Genomic DNA, 21,047 nt, shown 5'->3' with positions numbered 1-21,047 from the left:
CCCTATATATAAGGGAGGAAAGTTGTGGTGAACAAGAGCAACCTTTAATGGCCCTCTCTGTAGTGAACTATGTTGTCTAGAAAAATATGTTTCTCAACGCAATCCCAGCGCAATATACAATAGGTTCAGTTGACCTCCTTTTCTATGGGCAATGTACACTTATTAACTTCCTTAAACCCTCTAGAGAGGCTGTTTATAGTATGCTTGTGTTTGAAGGTTTCCTTCTCTCTACTGAACCAAATTCCTTCAGTCTTCTTTCTCATTTTGATGATATTTCTGATATTCACTGTAGAGGATTCCTTCCTTATTTTCTTTTTAATCCACAAAGTTCTCAGGAGACTCCATTGTCTGCATGATCCAATCTCTGGCTGCCCCCATCAGGTATCACCGCTGACACAGGTTTCAACCTGATGCCGTAAATTGCTCCCGGCGCAAGGGTGGGACGTGGTCACGTCAACAGTGATGTTCCATGTGCTTCACAGGACCCTCTGAGTGTGGGTTTAGTTATGATCAGTCTTCTGGCAACAACTGAGGCAAAGATCCCTTGACAGTAACAACACTTGCAATACTGGTCGCCCTTTGTAATTGGTGTTTTGTGCACTTTCCTCCCACCATCTTTGTTGTTGTTCAATGTAATCAAAGAGGTTCATTGAAGCTCTGGCCACATCTGGAGCAGGCGCTGTTTCATCTTTAGCATACTCAGGTGATATCTGTGCTACTTTGGAGAGAGCATTAAGCTTTACAAGTGTTAGTTTTATAGAGCGTGAGATTTCTCCTGTTCAAGTTGCTCCATATGTCTAATCATGGGGCGCTAATCTATACGTGTCCTCAGTGCCACACCAATCTAGATTGCAGCTTAAAGGGCCACAACATAATAGTGTCTGTTTCCAATGACACATGACCAGCTTGACCCTCTGAGCCTCAGGTGCAGTTTGTGTTTGCTCTGCATGTTTCTGCTGCAAGGTTCTGTAATATTCTGGTCTGCCCCCAGGTGCAGCGTATTTGATTCAGGAAGACATGAGGGGCGCGCAGAGCTGAGGGCGCTGAGCCGACCCTTGAATGTTGGGTGATTTCTGGGGCCCCAATGTCCAATTCCCCTTTGTGCTCCTTGCACAGAACCCTGCCTGGCACACAAGACCAGTGCTGTCTCAAAACCAAATGAGACAGCAATGTTTTCCAGTTTCTTTGATGGATGGCAAGAAAACCAAGAGGCCACCTTAACTGAGGACAGGGGGGACGGTGAGGAGGGCATGAGTAGCGGTTGCCTTTCTCCCCTGCAAAGACCTCTTTTCTTTTCAAAGAATCTAATATTCATCAGGGCGCAGGTCAAGGGGACAGGAGTGTGCATGGTGGAGCTTGAAAGATGATGCCAGACCCCCAGGGGCCACAGCTCAGGAAAAGAGCACTAAGCCTCAATCATGGGGGTGGGGGTTGTTTGCTTCTGGTGTCCTGGGGCCGATGCTATTACAGTTCTACAAACTAGTGACACAAACAATCCTTCCGCACTTGAGTCAGGACAGGGAGGGCAAGTAGTCCAGGGTCCTTCAGAGCTACGGCTATCCCTATCCCTATCCCTGCCCCCACACTAGTGTGTGGGCCAGACGGTGAGAACTCTGTCATAACCAATAATAACTAACAGTACTCGTCTTGGTAAAAGTGAAGGTAAATGAGATACAACACACAATAATGGGCAATAATGGGGGTTTAGGTAAAGGGTTCTACTTCATTCAGCTGCAGAGCTCCAGACAATTTCTACAGTTTACAGTCAATTCTTTATTCAAGATTTGGATCCGCAAAGAGGTCCACAAGATAATATTAACCATATTACATAAATAAAATACTTCTTCGGATAAATGTAAAAAAACGTTTTTTTTAAATTGAATATTTTTTTACACAGTTCATTATTGGGTAAAAATATCAAATTCAGGCTACCTCTACAGCACATCCATTATATATATATTTTTAAAGGTTTAGGTAATAAATGCTGATAGAGGTAAAGAGAAAACGGTCAGCAAGGAGGAACAGATATATATGTCTATTTCAACATAGGGAACTCTAACAGTGCAAAATCCTGGCTTTAGTTCATTGGTCTTATTTCAAAGGAATCACATCCCTTTTTTTTTTTAGATATTTTTATTGACAACACGAGAAAAACAAAACAATAAATTGATTGAGAAGCATTTTGAAGTAAAACAATACAATAATGTTAAATTTTGCACAGTGATACAGTTCTATTAAACCAAAGAGAAAGAAAAAAAAAGACACAATTGAGTATAACTTTATGCTCTACTTGATAATATGATTTACGGCCTTCCCAGTCCATAAGCCTTAATATACATTATATACAAGGGAAATGCGCCATAAAATAAAAAAAAACGTTCCCCATATTTTATCCACTTTCTTCATTGAGCGCACTCCCCTTATTTTAGCTAATGCTAGTTCCATGGTGTAAATTTCATGAACAAGAGTCCACCACTCCATAATGTGTGGGGGTTTCAAAGAGATCCAAGCCCTAGCAATAGTCAGCCTAGCACACGCAAATAATATAGTAATTAAATCTTTATTTTGACAATTTAGAGATTGTATATCTAGTAAAACTATATTGACTGACAAGGAAGAAAAATTGATCTGTTTCTGATTAAGAATATTTTTGAAGCAAGACCAGAACTCAGACAGTGCCGGGCATAAAAAGAGCATATGTTCCAAATCCGCCGCCATTAAATCGCATTTGGGGCATTTAGAGCGATCATTCAATGGATTGTTTGGAGACCAGCTAGATATTCTTTGCGGAGTGTAGTATAAGAGACATATGGTTTTGTATCATTGGAGCTTTAAATTAGACTACTGGACCACACTATTAATACTGCTCAGTGAGGTTGAGGTCTGACTGGAAGTTATATTTGTTCCTAATCTTATAGTCCATTTTATGGCTAGTTTTATAGAGTCATCTATTTTATAACGATTAAGACAGTTATAACCCTCACTGATTAGTGATTTAGTTTTCCGCGAGTATAGACATGTCCAAATATCCGAATCTAAGACTTCATTCAGTTTGATCTTATTAATAAAAAAGTCTTGAATTTGCATATACTTATAGTGCATAAAATCAGTCAGTATATAAAGGAGTTTAAGTGTTACAAAGTCTAAGAATCCGCCTGAGCCAAATAAATCCCCTAAACTAGTGATACCACGGCTAGCCGAAACAGCCCCTGTACCATCATTGAAAATTCCGGGGAGCCCCGGGTTGCCCCACAGCAGCAGTTTCGAATGATAAAAAGAGGTCTTGCAAAAAGTCAAAAGCAAATTTCATATTTTAACTGTGTCCCTGGCAGTCTTAAATTTAACCCTTTTAAAGGAATTAGGATAATTTACTCTTGCTAAAAACTGGTTATAATCTGTACCTAGCATGAATTGGTGAAAAAAAAATTTGATTGTTAGTATTAAGCAGGCTACGAAAGCGACCCAAAAAAGTTGCGTAAAAGTATAGTCTAAAGTCAGGGAAGTTTAGCCCTCCTTTAATAGTAGGGAGCTTAAGCAAAGCGATCGATCTGCGAGCTTTTTTGTAGCCCTAAATAAAGCTACTACAAACCCCATCCAGTTTAAAAAATAATAATTAGTAGCACGTAAAGGAATTGATCTGAATAGATAAAGAAATTTTGGCAAAACTTTCATTTTTATTACATTCATCCGGCCGGTAAGGCTGAGTGGAATCTTATGCCATGTTTTTAATAAAACCAAAACTTCTTGTAATAGTGGGTCATAATTAAGTGCGATTATTTGTTTTATTATAGATGAGATTTTAATCCCCAAGTATGTAGCAGCCCTGCAGATCCCCTGAACAGGAGTCTCCGGTCTGTAATTCAGAATAACCTGTGTTTTATTTATATTTAATCTATATCCCGAGATTGCCCCAAAACTATTAGCCTCCTCAGTTATCCCTGGAAGAGCTTTTACCACATCAGTTGAGTATATCGCGATGTCATCCGCGTAAGTCGTTATTTTAAGACAATTTGGGCCATATTTGAACGGAATAATATTTACGTTGGCCTGCAATGCATTAACGAACAGTTCAATAGAAAGCGCAAACAACAAGGGTGACAGCGGGCACCCCTGTCGGGTTCTCCTTGCTATTATAAAGTTAGAAGAAATCATGCCGGCATAACTGATTTTTGCTGTGGGATGATCATATAAGGCCTGCATCCATCTTAGATATTGTCCCTTAAAACCGTATGCCATCATTACAGCCCATAGATAGTCCCACCCCACTCGGTCGAAAGCTTTCTCTGCGCCCAACAATATCATACCAAGTGGGGTGGAGCAAATCGCTGCTACATCAAAGGCCGTTATCGCCATGTTTACGTGAGCTGTAGTATCCCTACCGCTAATGAATCCATGCTGTTGTGGATTAACTAATTTTGGCATAAGGGGCAAGTCGCATAGCTAAAAGTTTCGCGAACGCTTTTGCATCCGCGTTAATAAGTGATATGGGTCTATATGACCCACACTCATTAGCGGGTTTGTTCTTTTAAAAAAAAAACACAATCTTAGTTGTATTCCATGAATTAGGTGCTTTACCAGTTTAGCAAATTTAGTTAATAACTAAACTGAAAAGAGGGAGTAGTTCCTCAATACATATTTTGTACAATTCTATTGGTAGCATATCCTCCCCCGCGGTCTTGCCAGAGGGGAGAGAGGCAATTGCTAACTTTATCTCTTCATTAGTGATGTTTTCAATCAATTGCCCAATTCCTTCTATTCGTCTATCACTAGTCAAATTATTGTTAATATAAGTTTGTATATTAGTCATAGTTGGATAGTTTTCAGGGGTATACAGATTGCTATAGTATTTAGCAAATTGTTCAATTATCTGCGCCGATTAATTATAGATGACATTGTTCGGTCCTTTAATAGACTTAATTAGAGTGTTAGCCTTCTCGTCAGCTACCTTGTAAGCCAGGATTTTACCAATTTTGTCTCTGCTCTCATATTGACACAGGTGGTATTTATGAAGTTTAATACACATTTTTTCTTTAAATATACTCTTCATAATCGACTGAAGACTTATTATACTGAGTCTTAATTCAGCAATATTTTGCGATCCTTGACGCAAGGCTTCTGCTAATTGATTTTCTACTGACCTAATATTAGACATCTTGGTTTTAATCTCGTTTTTACGCTCTGAGTTTTGTTTCCGTATAAACTGGTGAGCTAGACCCCTGATACTAGCCTTGCAGGCATCCCAAGCAAAAATAGATAAGGTAGAATTCAAGTTAATTTTAATAAATTCCGTGGTATGTTCCTTAAGTTGTGCGATGAATACCGGTTCTAATAATAAATATCTTGGGAATGTAAATAGCCTTGGGCCCTGTTTCTTAGACACAATATTATAAACGAAAAGAAGAGGGTTGTGGTCAAAGGTGACCCTTGGACATATTTCTATAGAGATTGATTCCAGAATCCTATCCGAGACCCAGGCCATGTCTATACGTGAACACAATTTATGTGGGGCAGAATAGTATGTATAACCTCCTAAATTAGCATAGATAGTCAGCCAAGCATCCTTTACATTATGCAGTCGACTTAGTTCTAGTATAGCAGCACGTGATTTACATATCCGACGGGAAGCACCCCGTCTGGTAGTATCTAACTCGTAATTCATTACACAATTAAAACCCCCCATAATTACAAGTTCACCTTCCCAATCCAATAACTCAATATTCAAACAGTCCCACATAGATGGATCGTCTATATTAGGTTCATACACAACACAAAAAACATGTTTACAATTTTCCAAGTCCATTTGGACTACTGCCCATCTACCCCTTTTATTCACAGCAGTTTTGATAATGACTAATCTTAGATATTTTTTGTTTCAGAATGGCAACCCCTCTCATAGAGGCACCTAATGTAGAACAAACTATTACCTCATAGCCTAATTGCCCTAATAGTTTCTTATCTTTAAAACAAATGTGAGTTTCTGATAGTAAAGCAAGATGAGGGTTATACATTTTGAGTTCTTCTTGAACTAGACGCCTCTTATTTTTGCTATTGAGGCCTGCAACGTTCCACGCTAAACATCTGAACTGATACATCACCAAACTAAACTGCCTCGTTCTCTCTGTACAAAAATATTAGTGTAAAAATACAAATACAAGTGCGTCAACATAATCTTTTTCCATAATCTTAGTTCTCGTGTTGTCATTTTAACCCCCCATAGAATACATCACCCCCACCCACTGCCCCTGAGAAAACCTCCCCCCACCCATCCGTCCCTAAGGGGAAAGCACCCCCCCATATCCTGCTGCCGCTGGAAGGGCAGCCTTGCGGAGAGGAGGCATCGAAGTGCCCCCTACTAACCCCTACCATAGAGAAGAGACATAAACTAAAAGACATTTTTTTCCCCTTTTTTTTTCTTTCCCTTCCTTTAGCGATTATGATTTATTCTAATAAGAGAACTTACTAAGGGAGACATCAACCACCGGAAAAAAAAGGAAATAGAAAAAGCGAAGAAATAGTTAATAAAGGAGGATGGATATGTATAGAAGGACACACAAAGAGAAACAGGCTAAATTCTAAGCTTCCCAATAAAAAGAGAAAAAGATAGAAAGAAAAAGAAAAAAAGGGGAATGGCAGAAAAAAACGTATTACCAATATGCCTGTATACCAGTATGCCAAATCACATCAAACTCCAAATTATCTCAGCAATTTCATACAAAATTATCAGTCTTTCCTCCCTTAATTTCCTTTAGCTAAATTTCGATAGTGCTAGCTTAGCTTCTCTAACATCAGTGAAGGAATATGTGTGGCTGCCCTGGATCACTTTAAGACGAGCTGGCTCCTGGAGAAAAGCCTGCCCCCCCAATGATTTAAAGGAATAAATAAGCTGGCATAGTTTCCATCTTTTCTCTATAGTGGCCTTACTCAAATCAGATCTAACAAAAAAAGTAATTTCTCCTATTGTAACAGCAGAATTAGATCTGGCTTTAAGCGCCACCGCCTGCCTAAGTAAGATATTGCCAAAATAGATCAAAAAGGGACGGAAAAATGTACTCTCTCGGTTTCTATGAATTAATAGAAGTCTATGTACTCTTTGGAGTTGTGAGTCCCAATCCCAATCTGCCAGGTCAGGGAAGGCCTTCTGGAACAATTGGACAACATAAGCACGTGGATCTGCCCCTTCTAATCCTTTAGGTATGCTGAAAAGTCTGAGATTTTGCCTCCTTTGGTGATTCTCCATGTCTTCTATTTTATTCTGTAAGCTCTCGATCTGCGTATCATGTTGGAGAGTTAACACCTCTGTGCGAGCAGATAATTCTTCAACCCCAACCACCCTTTGTTGAAGTTCTTCTACTTCTTGCGTGATCCCTCCCAGCTTGCTGGTCACTTCTAATAAATAATTTTGCATCTTGCAATTGTCTTCTCTCAGCTGTAAGAAGTGCTGTTGTGCTTCCTTCCGATGTTCCATTAGAGTTTTTAATATCATAGAAAAATGTGAGAGATTAGCATCTAAATTCTCAGTATCTACTGAGGCCAGGTGACTAGTATTATTAGTTATGTTATCGTTATCACACTCATCTGTTGTAACTGTAAATGGGGTGCCCGAATCAGCTTCATCTACTTCCATCCTTAAATTTGTCTGTGATGTTGTAGTAGTTGACATTGTAGCGGCTCCAAATTCTGACGGAGCCTCAGTCTCAATTAGAGACATTGATGCAGAGCTTGCGGAACTTGCCATCATTGGTAGAGCTGTGGATAGTACGGGAGAGATGGGAGGGTTTGGAGCGGGGGAGTTTAAATCATCCCTTACTGTACCCCTTACAGCGCTGGCGGCACTAACAGCCCTGGCAGCGCTGACCTTCGAGTGTTCAAACTCCGTGGGGCTGTTACCAGATAAACGTAATAACACCATGATTTTGACCCCTCCCTTCGCCTGAATCCACTTGGGAAAAGGGCTCTCCTCACTAATCGGTTTGCCTCTTACATTCGTAGTAGAACTGACAGCCGAAGAAATAGAGACTACAATTCTTTCCTCTTTTTGATTTAGTTTTTGCTTTAGACCTCCCCTTTTTGCGTCCTAATTATTTTGCCACAGTTGCAGGAGAACTAGTTAAATCATCTTCCTCAATTATCTCTTCGTAGTCGTCATTAGAACACTCGTCACCCACGCTGAGAGTGATCGCGGCGCTATTAGGTGCAAAAACCGGTGTTTTTTTACAACAGGGGCCCCTGTTATTTCATGATTCTCGGACTCCGCCACAAAGATCAGTCTGGGTGTTTCTGTGCTTGGATTAAGGTCTGCAAATACCCCTACTTGGTCGTCTCTTTGTAGAGGTGCAGCAGCCGATTTAACACCTCCAGCTAATCTGATTGTATCTTTGCCGGTATCAGAGTTCTGTATAATGACTCCATTAGCGCCTATTGGATCTTTCCCAGCGCACAAAATAGTGTCTTCACTGCTGCTGGGTGGCCCGTTATTTATTATCTCCGAGGTTAGTGCAACATCATCAACAGTAGCAGCATTTCCAACAATGTTTCCAATAGAATTACTAATCCTTGAATTGTCCTTAACACTCGGTAATTTATCTGCCACCAAGAGCACAGAAGCTCGGATTAGCTGTTTACCTTGCTGCTGGTCGAGCTTTTCAGGAGCAGCCAAGGGAGAGGATGCAGGCGTGGCGACCACCACCACCGTCGTTTGTTGAATTTTCCGAGTACGGCATCTCCTCCCTCTGTGGCGGCTGTGACCTCCGTTACTGCACCCTTACGCGCCCGAGTTGATCTTGGTGCATTTTTAGGTGCCATATTTCGAACCGCCGAGAAATTCAGCGTCCCTCCACTCGTTAGTGTGCTCACAGCACACGGGATAGCTGACCGAGCCGTAGCTGGAGACAGTCCTGAGTAGCCGAGCCACGATGCAGCAAACCGGGATGCCCCTGGAAGTCGAGTGGCCAGCAGCCTCCAAGAATATCGAGTCAGGTAGAACCTCAACATTCAGAAAATTCTTCAAGATGAGCGGTCACTAGATTAATTGTAGTTTATATTCAATTCTGCCTTCTCCGGCATTTGTCTTTTGAAATTCTCTCTCGTAGGGGAAAGCAGTGAGCCTCCGAATGTGCTACCGCTCCGTGGTGTCTTCAACCCGCCATCTTGGATTTCCCCCTGCCCACATCCCACAGACACATTTCTACGAGTTTTTTAGTTATCGTTTTAAATAATCGTTATAATGATTATTTAGTCATCAATATTTCGATATTCTTCTTTGTTTTTGTATATCAACCTTTTGAACAAACAAACGTATATACACAAATACAAAAGAGTACAGAAAAAATACACATCACAAACACAATTCGTAAATTCCTTCTACCCCTGTAGAATGAAAAAACAGTGTTCGCCTATTGGATAAAGGACATCCACTTAGAGGTCATCAGCTCTGCACAAGAGGAGATTACCGCTCTACAAGTCGTAATTCAGAAATGTGCATTCGCTCGTCAGAGAAATGTATCAATTGTACTCAGAGCCTCATGTCAAAGACTATTGACGCGTGCGTGTTTCGGCCTTGTAATCCCTCTCGGCCTCCTCAGGACAAGGGTAAGGAAACTAGTGGGGCAAATCTAAATGCCTTTCCGTCGGGGCCCAGTTAACGCCGGACACAACCGTTCCGGGAATCTCACCCAATTGCTTCTCTTGAGTTCCCAAATATTTAATGTAACGCTCTTTGGTTTCACAACTGGCCTCGCCAAGCTAATGGCAGCGAGCCCCACTGTCTGCACTTGACTTTGCGGGTGTGGTCACTGATCTCCGTTGGGTCCACTAGCCTAGTGTAAGGCAGTGCACACAAATAGTACATGATTGATGTCCTGTATACCACTATTATAATGGTCACATATTTCATCCGTTGCTGTCACCGTGGAACAGTTAGCGGCAATATTTTAAAGGAAGTACATTCATATGTGACAGTATAAAAAAAGTCCATGATCAAAGTTCCAATTCAGGTATTTTTGATGGGTCTTCGCAATACAAAATTAAATTATTAAGGTGAATTTTGGCTTATTGAGGGCATCATTACGATGGCAGGCAGACCACCAGTGACAGGCCATCGGTGGCCGTCCGCTCGATATCCAGGCCATCGGTCCGACCGCCAGATCTTAACAATGGCGGTCGGAACACAGAGGTCATTGGAAAGACCGCTGCCTGCAACAGGATCCAAGATCCCGTAAGGGCGGTGGTTGGAATCCTATCCCTATAATGGAGGCGGTGCCTGCAGTGCCAGTCCCTTTCGGATTGCCTTTTCATGGCGGTCTGAACACCATGAAAAAGGCAGACTGAAATTGACTTTCAATCAATCAATGAAGGCATTTATATAGCGCGCTACTCACCCAGAGGGTCTCAAGGTGCTTGGGGGGGGGGGTCCACTACTGCTCGAACAGCCAGGTCTTGAGCTGCTTCCTGAAGGCGAGGTGGTCCTGGGTGAGGCGGAGGTGGGTGGGGAGGGAGTTCCATGTCTTGGCGGCCAGGTAGGAGAAGGACCTTCCTCCCGTGGTGGCTCTTCGGATGCGGGGGATGGCGGCGAGGGTGTGGCTGGTGGATTGGAGCTGGCGGGTGGGAGTGTAGAAGTTGAGGCGGTTGTTGAGGTATCTTGGGCCTTGGTTGTGCAGGGCTTTGTGTGCGTGGGTGAGGAATCGAAACGTGATTCTCTTGTTGATCGGGAGCCAGTGCAGGTCTCTCAGGTGTCTGGAGATGTGGCTGTGTCGGGGGAAGTCCAGGATGAGTCTTGCTGAGGCGTTCTGGATCCGCTGGAGTCTCTTCTGGAGTTTGGCAGTGGTTCCGGCGTAGAGGGAGTTGCCGTAGTCCAGTCGGCTGGTGACAAGGGCCTGGGTGACCGTCTTCCTAGTCTCGGTGGGGATCCACCTGAAGATCTTGCGTAGCATGCGCAGGATGTTGAAGCATGACGAGGAGACGGCGTTGACTTGTCTGGCCATGGAGAGGGAGGAGTCCAGGATGAAGCCCAGGTTTCGTGCGTGGTCCGTTGGTTTGGGTGCGCTGCCCAGGGCAGGGGGCCACCAGGAGTCGTCCCAGGCGGAGGGCGACGATCCCAGGATGAGGACTTCCGTCTTGTCAGCGTTCAGTTTCAGGCAGCTGTTCATCATCCACTCGGCTACGTCTTTCATCCCTTCGTGTAGGTTGGCTCTGGCGGTGGCGGGGTCGTTGGTGAGGGAGAGGATCAGCTGGGTGTCGTCGGCGTAAGAGATGATGTTGAGGTTGTGCTGGCGTGCGATGGCCGCAAGGGGGCTCATGTAGACATTGAAGAGGGTGGGGCTGAGCGATGAACCTTGGGGGACTCCGCAGATGACTTCGGTGGCCTCTAATTTGAACGGGGGGAGGCAGACTCTCTGTGTTCTTCCGGCGAGGAAGGAGGTGATCCATTCTAGTGCCTTCTCTTGGATTCCGACATTGCTGAGGCGCTGTACTAGGGTGCGGTGGCAGACAGTGTCGAATGCTGCGGAGAGGTCCAGGAGGATGAGGGCCGCTGTTTCCCTGTTGTCGAGCAGGGCTCGGATGTCATCGGTGGCGGCAATGAGGGCAGTCTCGGTGCTGTGGTTGGCCCGGAAGCCAGACTGCAAGGGGTCGAGGGATCCATTTGTCTCGAGGAAGGCGGCCAGCTGCTTGTTGACGGTCTTCTCGATGACTTTGGCCGGAAACGGGAGGAGCGAGATGGGGCGGTAGTTTTTGAGTTCGGTGGGGTCCGCTGATGGTTTCTTCAGTAGAGCGCTGAGTTCGGCGTGCTTCCAGCTCTCCGGGAAGGTTGCGGTGGCGAAGGAGGTGTTGATGATTTCTCGTAGGTGGGGCGCGATGATGGAGTCTGCCTTGTTGAAGACGTGGTGAGGGCAGGGGTCGGTTGGAGATCCGGAGTGGATGGAGTTCATCGTGCGAAGGGTTTCTTCGGTGTTGATCGGGGTCCAGGCGTGGAGGGTAGTGGTGGGGGGCGCCGGTGCGGTCGTGGGGAGCATTGACTGTGTGCTGAAGCTGTTGTGTATATCTGCGATCTTGTTGTGGAAGTAGGAGGCGAGGGAGTTGCAGAGGTCTTGCGATGGGGTGATGTCGTTGTTTCCGGCACTGGGGTTGGAGAGCTCTTTGACGATTTTGAAGAGTTCCTTGCTGTTGTGTGCGTTGTTGTCTAGTCGCTCCTTGAATGCGGTTTTCTTGGTGGTGTGGATCAGTTGGTGGTGTTTTCGGGTGGCGAGCTTGGGGGCTCCAAGCAGGGCATTCGTGAGCTACTGCTAAGTGTTTTGGGGGGGGGCACATGTAGTGCCCTCCCACACATCCATGCACCGTGTGCCAGGCACCGTTTGTTGCATGGCACACTGTATTGATTTGCACAAAGTGACTTTTACCACTGCAGCCAGAGCTGCGGCCCTTTTCCTGGGCCGCAGCATGTGCTGCAGTGGTAAAAAACACTTTCTGATCACCGGGCCAGCAATCTCATCATAATTGGCCTTCTCCTCCCCAATACCACCGTCATCTTGCCGTCTTCCTAGTGTATTTTTCCAATTAGTCCTGTAGCTCACACACCTTCACGTTCTGGACCCTACAGTCCGCCTGGGCGGAAAGATTCGCCAGAAGCGCATCCTCCAGCCGTACCAATTCCCTTTCCTGTTGCATAATATCATCCTCCAAGACTTGTTTCACCCCAACCGCTTTGGCGATGCATTTCCCTCTTATGACCACCTTCATGGCATCCCACTCCACTGCTCTGCCCCCCACTGTCCCCCAATTGTCATCAAAATACTGCACTAGAGCAGTAGAGACCACATCTTGGAACACAAGCTCCTTTAAGGCCTCAGCATTCAGTCTCCACAGCAGGACTCTGGGTGGATTTCTGTCTACAGAGTATGCGAGAAAGAAAGGGGCCTGATCTGAGATATATCTGACCAAATATCACCTCTCCAGCATTCTAGAAGTGGCCAAGGCATGAACAAAAAAATATTCAAGATGGCTGTAAGTGTCTGTGGGTCAGGGTGTAGCAGGAAAACTCTAGTGTATTAGGATGGTGCTGTTGCCAGATGTCTACCAACGGTAGTGTATTTTGTACTTGAAGCAGGGTGCTGGTTGCAAGAGGTTTAATTCCCTCACGGGACAGAGACCTATCCATAGCCTCATTCGCCGTACAATTAAGATCACGCGCCAGCAGAACCTCTGTGTCTGTAGACACCTGAAAAACCTTTACCACCAAGCCCAAAATGTCCCTTTTGCCTGTGTTCAGTGCAGACACGTTAACCAAACTTACATCGTGAGCTTGCAGCGTCCCCTCTAGGATAACACAGCGCCCCTCTTTATCACTAAGAACCCGAGTGAATTTAATTGGGACTCCTGGGGCCACCCATGTTGCAACTCCCCAAGCAGATTCGGAGTAGGAGATGCATATATTTGTCCTCTGCAATGCTTTTTCAGTCTGGCGATACAATCCCGCATGTGTGTGTTTCTTGCAGAAACGCAATCGCCAACCCATATCTCTTAAGAAATTGCTGTACCCTTTTGAGCTTCTGTGGGTCATTCAGCCCCCTAACGTTCCACGTGAGAAATTCAGACTTGGTTCCCATATTAACTAAGCCTCTGCCCCAAAGGGTCACCCCCCATTCTGGTACCACAACTGTGTCCACTAAGCTTGTACCCAGCTTCTTGTATCTGTGGAAACAAGGACCTTAATTTCCTTGAACCAACTTGACATAGTAATGTACTAAGTGAAACAACTGTGCCCCACTCCCAACCCACACCCATGGGCAATAGCCGAAATCCCCTCCTGGCACAACTCTCGGTTAAATGGGTTATAACCCCCGCCCCATCAAATTGTCCCACTCACCCTTCCTTTACCACAAATGCACTACCAAATACTAGAATAATGAAATTCCAGGTTGTAACTCAACTGACTGGGACCCCTGTACCGCCGTAGATCGCAAGCCCCGAAACAGAGCGCAGCAATTCCAGGCTGTCTGGGTTCCAGACCTCCCCAAACTGGGAAAATATGATCCCCATCCAGCATGCACCCCACTTATAATAACTGCTCTTATTTCCAATGCTCCATGAAATGCAACTATGAAGGAAGAAAGAATAAGCAGAAAACCCACAGTCATTGTCTTACTTAACACCCCCCCACCCACTTACCACCAAAAAACAGATCTATAGGAAGCTGGCCCTCAGAAAGCACCAGTTCCACTCCCAGAGGGTAGTTCATCACTTAGAGTTTCCAGTACCATGTCCAATGGTGAGTAGGAGTTCTGTAACTCAATGGGTTCTCGGTCCGTTTGAAGGGTACCATCATGGTTGACTAGGATTCGTCCCACAGCCTACTCGGGGTTTGTTGTTCTCTGCCATGTTGGAGCCTCTTGGTGAAGTTGGGACAGCCTCGGCCCCCTGCGTCTCTGCTCCCACCACTCACAGTCAGTTTCTTCACGTTGGAGGTCAACTGAGCCCAGCCACTCCTCTGCCTCTCTAGGAGTCTCAGAAAAGTACACCTTGCCCTAATATTGGATGCAGATGCGCGCAGGGAACAGCAAACTGTACCTTATGTCCAGTGAAGGTAATTAATGCACTGGTCCTAAACCTTTCAAATGTAATCCGGATATATTTGGATCGGGGTACACTCATAATTTAGTGGGCCACGGACCCAGACACTCTGCAAAATTGCAGCTCTATCCCTGCAGTTAAATAGGTAGGCTATAATGGCTCCCGGGGCGCTCCAGGCCACGGCATCGGGCCACGTGCTCTATGAACACGTTTAATTGTGAAACATTTACAGAGGTATTAGGCCCAGAGCGGTGGTAAACCATTCCTCCACGAAGAGGTCCGCTGAGGGCTCCTCAGCCATTTCTGGAAACCCATGGAAGTACAAATTATTGCTGCAGGACCTCCACTCAATGTTCTCCTGCGGCAAATTAATCTGTGTTTTGCTGCATTTAATTCCAGCCACAATCGCCTGCAATTTACACACTGTATTTTCAGAGCCAGTATATCCACTCCATTGACTTGATCCTGTCGAGCACTTTAGGAAGGTCTGTCTTCAGTAGATTGATATTAATTGTCATGGCGTCCACTTTAGATTGCAGCGCTGCTCTTGATCCCTGAATGACCTTCAGTGTTGCAGCTAATCCCAGTGTCGGGTCACCACTGTCCTGGGAGGGCAAATGATCGCTTTGATCGAGGTCATGAACAGTGGAGAACACTCACTGTATAGTATTGTCCATAGACGGAGCATGTTAAGGTCCCCTGGAGTCCTGCGTGGTCTGTGTACAGGGCTGGACCCTGCTGTAACTCCAGGCCTCCTTAGAGATTCAAGGGGAGAGCACTCAATCAGCTGTCTCCAGTGCTCCAGCCCCCTCACCTTCCTGGGCCTCTCCAGGTGACTGGGATTCGGTGCACACCCGGCTGTGCAGGTCTGCGCGTGGGCCAGAGCTCACAGGCTCGCCCTCTCCCCACCACAGCTAGCATTCCCAATCAGGCTCCCCCCTGAGGCACCACAGTTCGCAGGCGGGGCCCAACTCACCGCCATCACTTCGGGCCCCTCGACAAAGCTCTTTTCTCGTGCTGTGAGGCCTCAACGGTGCTGGTTCTCAGTGTCAGCTCGACTGATGACTTTCGCCTGGCAGCCATCTTCCAATCTCCAGGTGCCAGCAGGGTGATGGAAACCCTCCAAGGCGTCGCAGGCAGCCAGACGCTGGCTCCCCTTCCTTTATACTCTAGCATCAAGAGAGCCTCTGGGTCACCGCTGCATTCAACTTCCAGTCACAGAGCAGCCGTACAGCTGATTCCTTGCTTCATTGCCTGCCCCCTTCGGTCAGCTTTACTCAGCACCACCTCTCTCCTCTCGATGAGAGCCTTCTGACCTCCCCGCCACCTGCTACTCAGATCCAGCAGGACACTCCACCAGGGTCTCTCGTTCAGGCATGTTTACGGGCCCACAGCACCCTCGGTGTGGCCGTGAGGCTCCAGTCCCACCACACGGAAGTCCTCTTCCTGTCTGAGCGTACCATACATGCCAATCTGGGCAGGATTTCCTAGCATATGTGTGCCCGGGTCGGGAGCTTCCCAGAGGCATGTTTAGTCAGACATCATGGAAAGCCACCAAGCACTGAAACGGTTTTGGTGACAAGTCAGAAGATTTTAAAGGGGAGCGCAGAGTGTGCCACTGAAGCAAGAGGCCCCCACAAGCATTTCCAGTAGAAGAGCTTTGCTTCCTCTGGAAGCAGGGCTTCTTTGCAGATACCTTGGAGTGTGGCGATTACTCAGATGCTTAAGGGATGGTTAAGACATCCATCTGGGTCTTCTTAATATATTTATGAAGCAAATCATCCAGCTGAGGGAAGAAAAGATGAGGACCAAGAAAAGGAAGGCAAAAGCGAAGGACAGACGCCTGTTGGGTTCCTTCTGTCATCCAATCACGAGTCTACACAAGCCTGCCAGCCCCCACAACTGCTCTAGAGACAAAGCCTGTAGCACACAAGGAGTTAAAAGATTTGCAAAAATTATACATGAAGCTTTAGTCTGGCAAGCATGTCAGCAAAGTCAGATACAGTCAGCATAGCTGTGGTTGGAAACCTTCGACCGGACTCTGTGATTCATACAGTGAGTGAATAGTGGCTCTCACAGCAAGGTTCAGCCCAGAGTAAGCCATTCACCAACCACCTTTCTTTCTAAGGAACCAGACAGTGAAGCATCCACCATGACCACTGAAGCACGAGCTGCCAAATTAGATAAAACAGAATCTAGCCTCACTGATTGCAAAAAACCCTGATGATCAATCGGACAGAGCTTTGTCCAAAACTTTGGAACAGTCTCTTTTCCATTTATTTTTATTCAGCAAGGATAGTATCCTTCATTACTGGAAACAAAGGAACCGATCTTGGAGTAAATCAAATAAAATACACAATAAGGCTGAACTGGTACTTTGGAACTCCTCCTCTCCGTTTGGAAATTCCATTCTTGTCATCGAAACACCTTCTAGGGTGAGGCAGAGGTGAATATATCAATACCTCCTCACTCGCTAGTAAGGACAAGGAAGAAGGAATGAACCAGGGCAGTCCACCAGGATGCTTTTTCCCTGACTTTTTCTTGGACGTGAGATCAACAAAGGTTTCAGCCGATAAAGCACAAATATATGCCCTAGAATGTACGGCTGCCCCCTAGTTGTCACCATGCAAACAACTGACAAAAAAGAGACCAACAAGAAAAAAAGTGAAAAATCGACGCAGCTGGCCAACCCAATCCAACATGGCCGACATTCTGTAGAGGTGCGCAATACTTATGCCCAAGGTGCCACCTGAGAACATCACTTCTCTTGAATCAACACACTATCCATCAATTCTTTTAGTGTCAGAAAAGATGGACTCGAAGGAAATACATGCTCCTTCCTCACCCCGGCTGACCATAACTGGCTACAGACGAGTGGAATCACAAAAACAAAGACCAAGATAGACATCTAAGAGCCAAGCTACAGGCCAAACAAATCCAGGGCAGAAGATGCAGAGACAGAAAGTGTTACAAGAATCTGAAAGGGCAGACATTTCAAAAACAGGTAGTGGTTAAGGGAATTCTCCATGTTATGCAGCTGGGAATAATCCTAATTAAAAAGAAGTTTATGCTACTAAAGGGTTCTATGTGGGAAGCGGAGCCTCCTGTCAAGGCAGGCATGGGACGAAAAAGGGGAATGAAGAGCAATGGGCATCAAGCGTTGCTTTCATGTTATCTTTCTGTCTCCGTTTGTCTCGCAATTTAAGTAAGAAATTAAAATTTTAAAAGGCTCATTGTGAATTGCTTTGTAATACATTTGGATAACTTTTCATGTTTTTTTGTCTTGTCCCACAGGAAGACTTGCAGAAGAACTAGGTGAGTGTGTTAGTAAAGAGATTGCTGATCGCCCAAAATAACCCAGACCACGCAATGAGATAAACATCACTGGTAGCATAAAAGGCCACTTTATTCATTAGATCAGGCAATTTCATAAAATATCCGTAAACCTACAAACCTTGTAATTTAACACTTATCTTCAGAACCGTTGAATTTACATATTGTACCAAAACCATAACATTTATTTTTGCACTTGTTTGTTAATAACTGTATTGTTCCAAAAACCAATATAACTTCATTTTCTTGAATTCACCCCATGTTTCAAAATCTTTCACTTTCCATCTTTTCTTTTCTTTTCCCCCATCCTGTACCTCCCACCACCCTCTCTCATGAAGGACGATCAAGTCCGCTCTAGATCTTGACCTCCCCCTATTCCGCCACTCAGGAAAAAACATGGATTTTTCCTGACCCCACCCAAAACCAAAACCTTTCTTATCTTACCATGTTTTGTTCCGTTTACCCTACTTTTCTTTTTCTTTTTTAATTTTTTATTCTTCCCTTGTGGAAGATACCCACAAATCCACTTTCAAAACTTTCGATAACATATCTCTTATTTCCAGTATGTAATAAGCCATCCCCAATTTTGTTAGGTGGACACCGTCTTCCCTAAACAAAAGGCCTTCCTTTCCAGTGATGCCGTCATGTGCGATGGTCTGAATCCCCAAACCCACACAGAAAATCTTCATAGCCCTGTTTAACTCTTTCATGGCTTTTTCCATAGCACTGTGGTCCTTGCATTCCTCCACTGTTGTCTAAAAACAAATTCGGTCCACACTAAACTGGTCCCTAGCCAATTGTTGGATATTACAACAAAATCTAACTGCATGGCTTTGATCAAACTTAAACCCGATAATGCCACCAGCTCATTGGCAACGAAACGAAGAGGCTTCCTGGCGTGTAAGGCAGAAGCAGTAGATTCCGGAGTGCTGTGCTGCGGTCTGACTCGAGCGAGCGAGAGGACGCGCTGGGAGGCTCTTGACCAGCTTTCAACCGCCTCGCTTCTCCCCCTCTGCAGCTCGGGAGAGGCGTCCTCCTGGTTGATGTCTTTCCCCGTCTCCTGCTCTCCTGCTCCCTGCTACCCGTGGAGTAGGATAGGGCAGGGCAGGAAAGGAAAGGAAGGGCATCGAGGTCCTTATAGCAGCGGCACCAGGTCTGAGTGTCATGGTGCACAGCCGCTCCAAACAAAAGGCATTCTAGCCGCGAACAAAATTCGGGAGAGGCCTGGTCACGGCGGGAGCCACAGTGAGTCACCCTGTGGCAGGCAGGAGCCGCGGGATCTTTTTTTTGGTGACATTTTGACTGCGGGGGAGTGCTGTAACACAAATTGAGGCTTGGGATCTGCTGACTTTGTATGCTCCCAATTCCCCCTGCTGGACTGATATGCTTTCGTGACACACGACTCCTGGGCCACAAACCTGAGCAGCAGACATCAGAGTTCACGAGCTGAGCAGAGTTTACGTGCAGAGTAGCCAAGCCGCTGACCTGACCTGACCTGGTAAGCCCCCGCAAGGTGCAAAGGAGCACGGAGCACACCGTACATCAGTAATCTGCTGCCCACTTGCCGCCCGCCGAAGGTTGCGGCTGTCACGTCTTCACGGCGGTATTGAGGGGCACACCGAGGGTACAGCGAGGGCGCAGCTCCGAAACAAACCATTTTTTGAACGAAGGACCGGGCTCGGCTCGGAGCAGCGGAGCAGCAGAGCCGTGCAGGGCAGGGAGCACGGGAGGTGTGGTGTGGTCTGCCGACCTATCAGGACTGACGGTTGCGGCTGGAAGATTGGAAGGCTACACCTTGTGGCATCGCGGTCTAGGAGCCAGGCGGGAGGCAGCGTGCAGAGTCGAGCAGGGGGTTGCGGGGGGAAACCCTTACTCCTCTGCCCCTTTGTTCCCCTGCCGTTGTCGTCGCCAGCAATAGCCCAGCCAGTAATAGCCCAGCCAGACAGCCAGCCACCCGGCATCCCTTCATTCTTTCTCCTGGGAAAAATCCTGCCAAAGCAGATGAGAGTAGCCACACATCAACCTTCAACTCCATAACCCCACAGGTGCGGGGAGAAGTCAGCTGGGCTACAGGAGTGTAGCACAATAGGAAGAAACCAGGAGGTCACAGCAGTAAGCAGAAGGCAGAAGGTAAGAGGTGCAAGGTGCAAGGCGCTGTGGGAAAGCTGCCCCTAAGGGGGGCCTGTGGAAAAACAAATCAGAATATCATTTGAATAAAAAACTAAAATTTAAAATAACCAACCCAAGGCCTTTTTACCTTCGGGGGAGCGAGCAGTCTTTCACACAAAGGCAAAAAGGCAGACAGAGGTCCTTCAACTTGCAACCCAGTCCAATTAAGTCACCACAACCTCATCAGCCACGACTTAAAAAATCCAAAAGACCTACAAGAACAACGCCAAAGTACCAAAGCACCAAAGCACCAAAGCGCGTCATGAGGTCAGGAAAAGTCAGAAAGGCAACTGTCAATGCCCCGGCCAAACGGCGCAGGGCAGAAAAGCGCAAACACATAAACAACTCAAACAATTCGCTGATTGAACAAGAAGAACCTCTATTATTAGATACATCGCTAGAAAGGCCAGAAAGGACCGATATAGACACAGACATAGACATCAGTAAAATAGACAGAAACGGCATTCAACCAAACATTTATTCTATTTTCTCATTTTTGAAAGAACCAGGCTCATTCCTAAGTACCTCTAACAGCAACCCCAAGGGACTCCCTTCGCCAATGGAGCCTGAAGGGGGTTGTCAAAACCCACACATAGAAACGGCAAAAAAACAGAAAGTGTGGAAACAAGTGGAACCAGCACACCCCCGAGAAACAGAGTGCACAAATGGAAAGCCTCAATAGTGGCAAGAGCGAGGGTGACAAGGAATTAAACATACACCTAAGAAGCAAAAAGGGTTATCCCCTCGAGCCAAAAATTGTAAATACAGACAAACGTGCAGTCACCAGCCACAGCAACAGGGGCAGAAAATAGTAGCAAGGAACCCAACACTGACATTAAAACAGCCCCACCGGGAACTGGCGAGTCAAACGCCCCAAACCAGGCAGATATGGAGCCTACAAAGGAGGCTGAACAAATAAACAAAATAAATCAAAACTCAGGAAGCATCATCTCCACTGCAAAGGCGGAACATACCACTGATCG

The 21,047-nt window shown here is 46.0% G+C and overlaps 1 protein-coding gene across 1 annotated transcript in view; it reads left to right on the top strand.

Moving 5' to 3' along the window:
* The window catches only part of LOC144752380 (butyrophilin subfamily 1 member A1-like), a 373,692-nt gene that overhangs the window by 210,882 nt on the left and 141,763 nt on the right, over positions 1–21,047 (top strand). Inside the window, exon 6 of the mRNA XM_078640315.1 lies at positions 17,857–17,877. Within this exon, the coding sequence (XP_078496441.1) occupies positions 17,857–17,877 (21 nt within the window). The remainder of the gene's footprint in view (positions 1–17,856; positions 17,878–21,047) is intronic.

The sequence above is a fragment of the Lissotriton helveticus genome, chromosome 5_1, assembly GCF_964261635.1.
Source record: "Lissotriton helveticus chromosome 5_1, aLisHel1.1, whole genome shotgun sequence".
Taxonomy (NCBI): Eukaryota; Metazoa; Chordata; class Amphibia; order Caudata; family Salamandridae; genus Lissotriton; species Lissotriton helveticus.
Note: the sequence above shows the minus strand (reverse complement) of the source record. Positions and strands in the feature narration are given on the sequence as shown.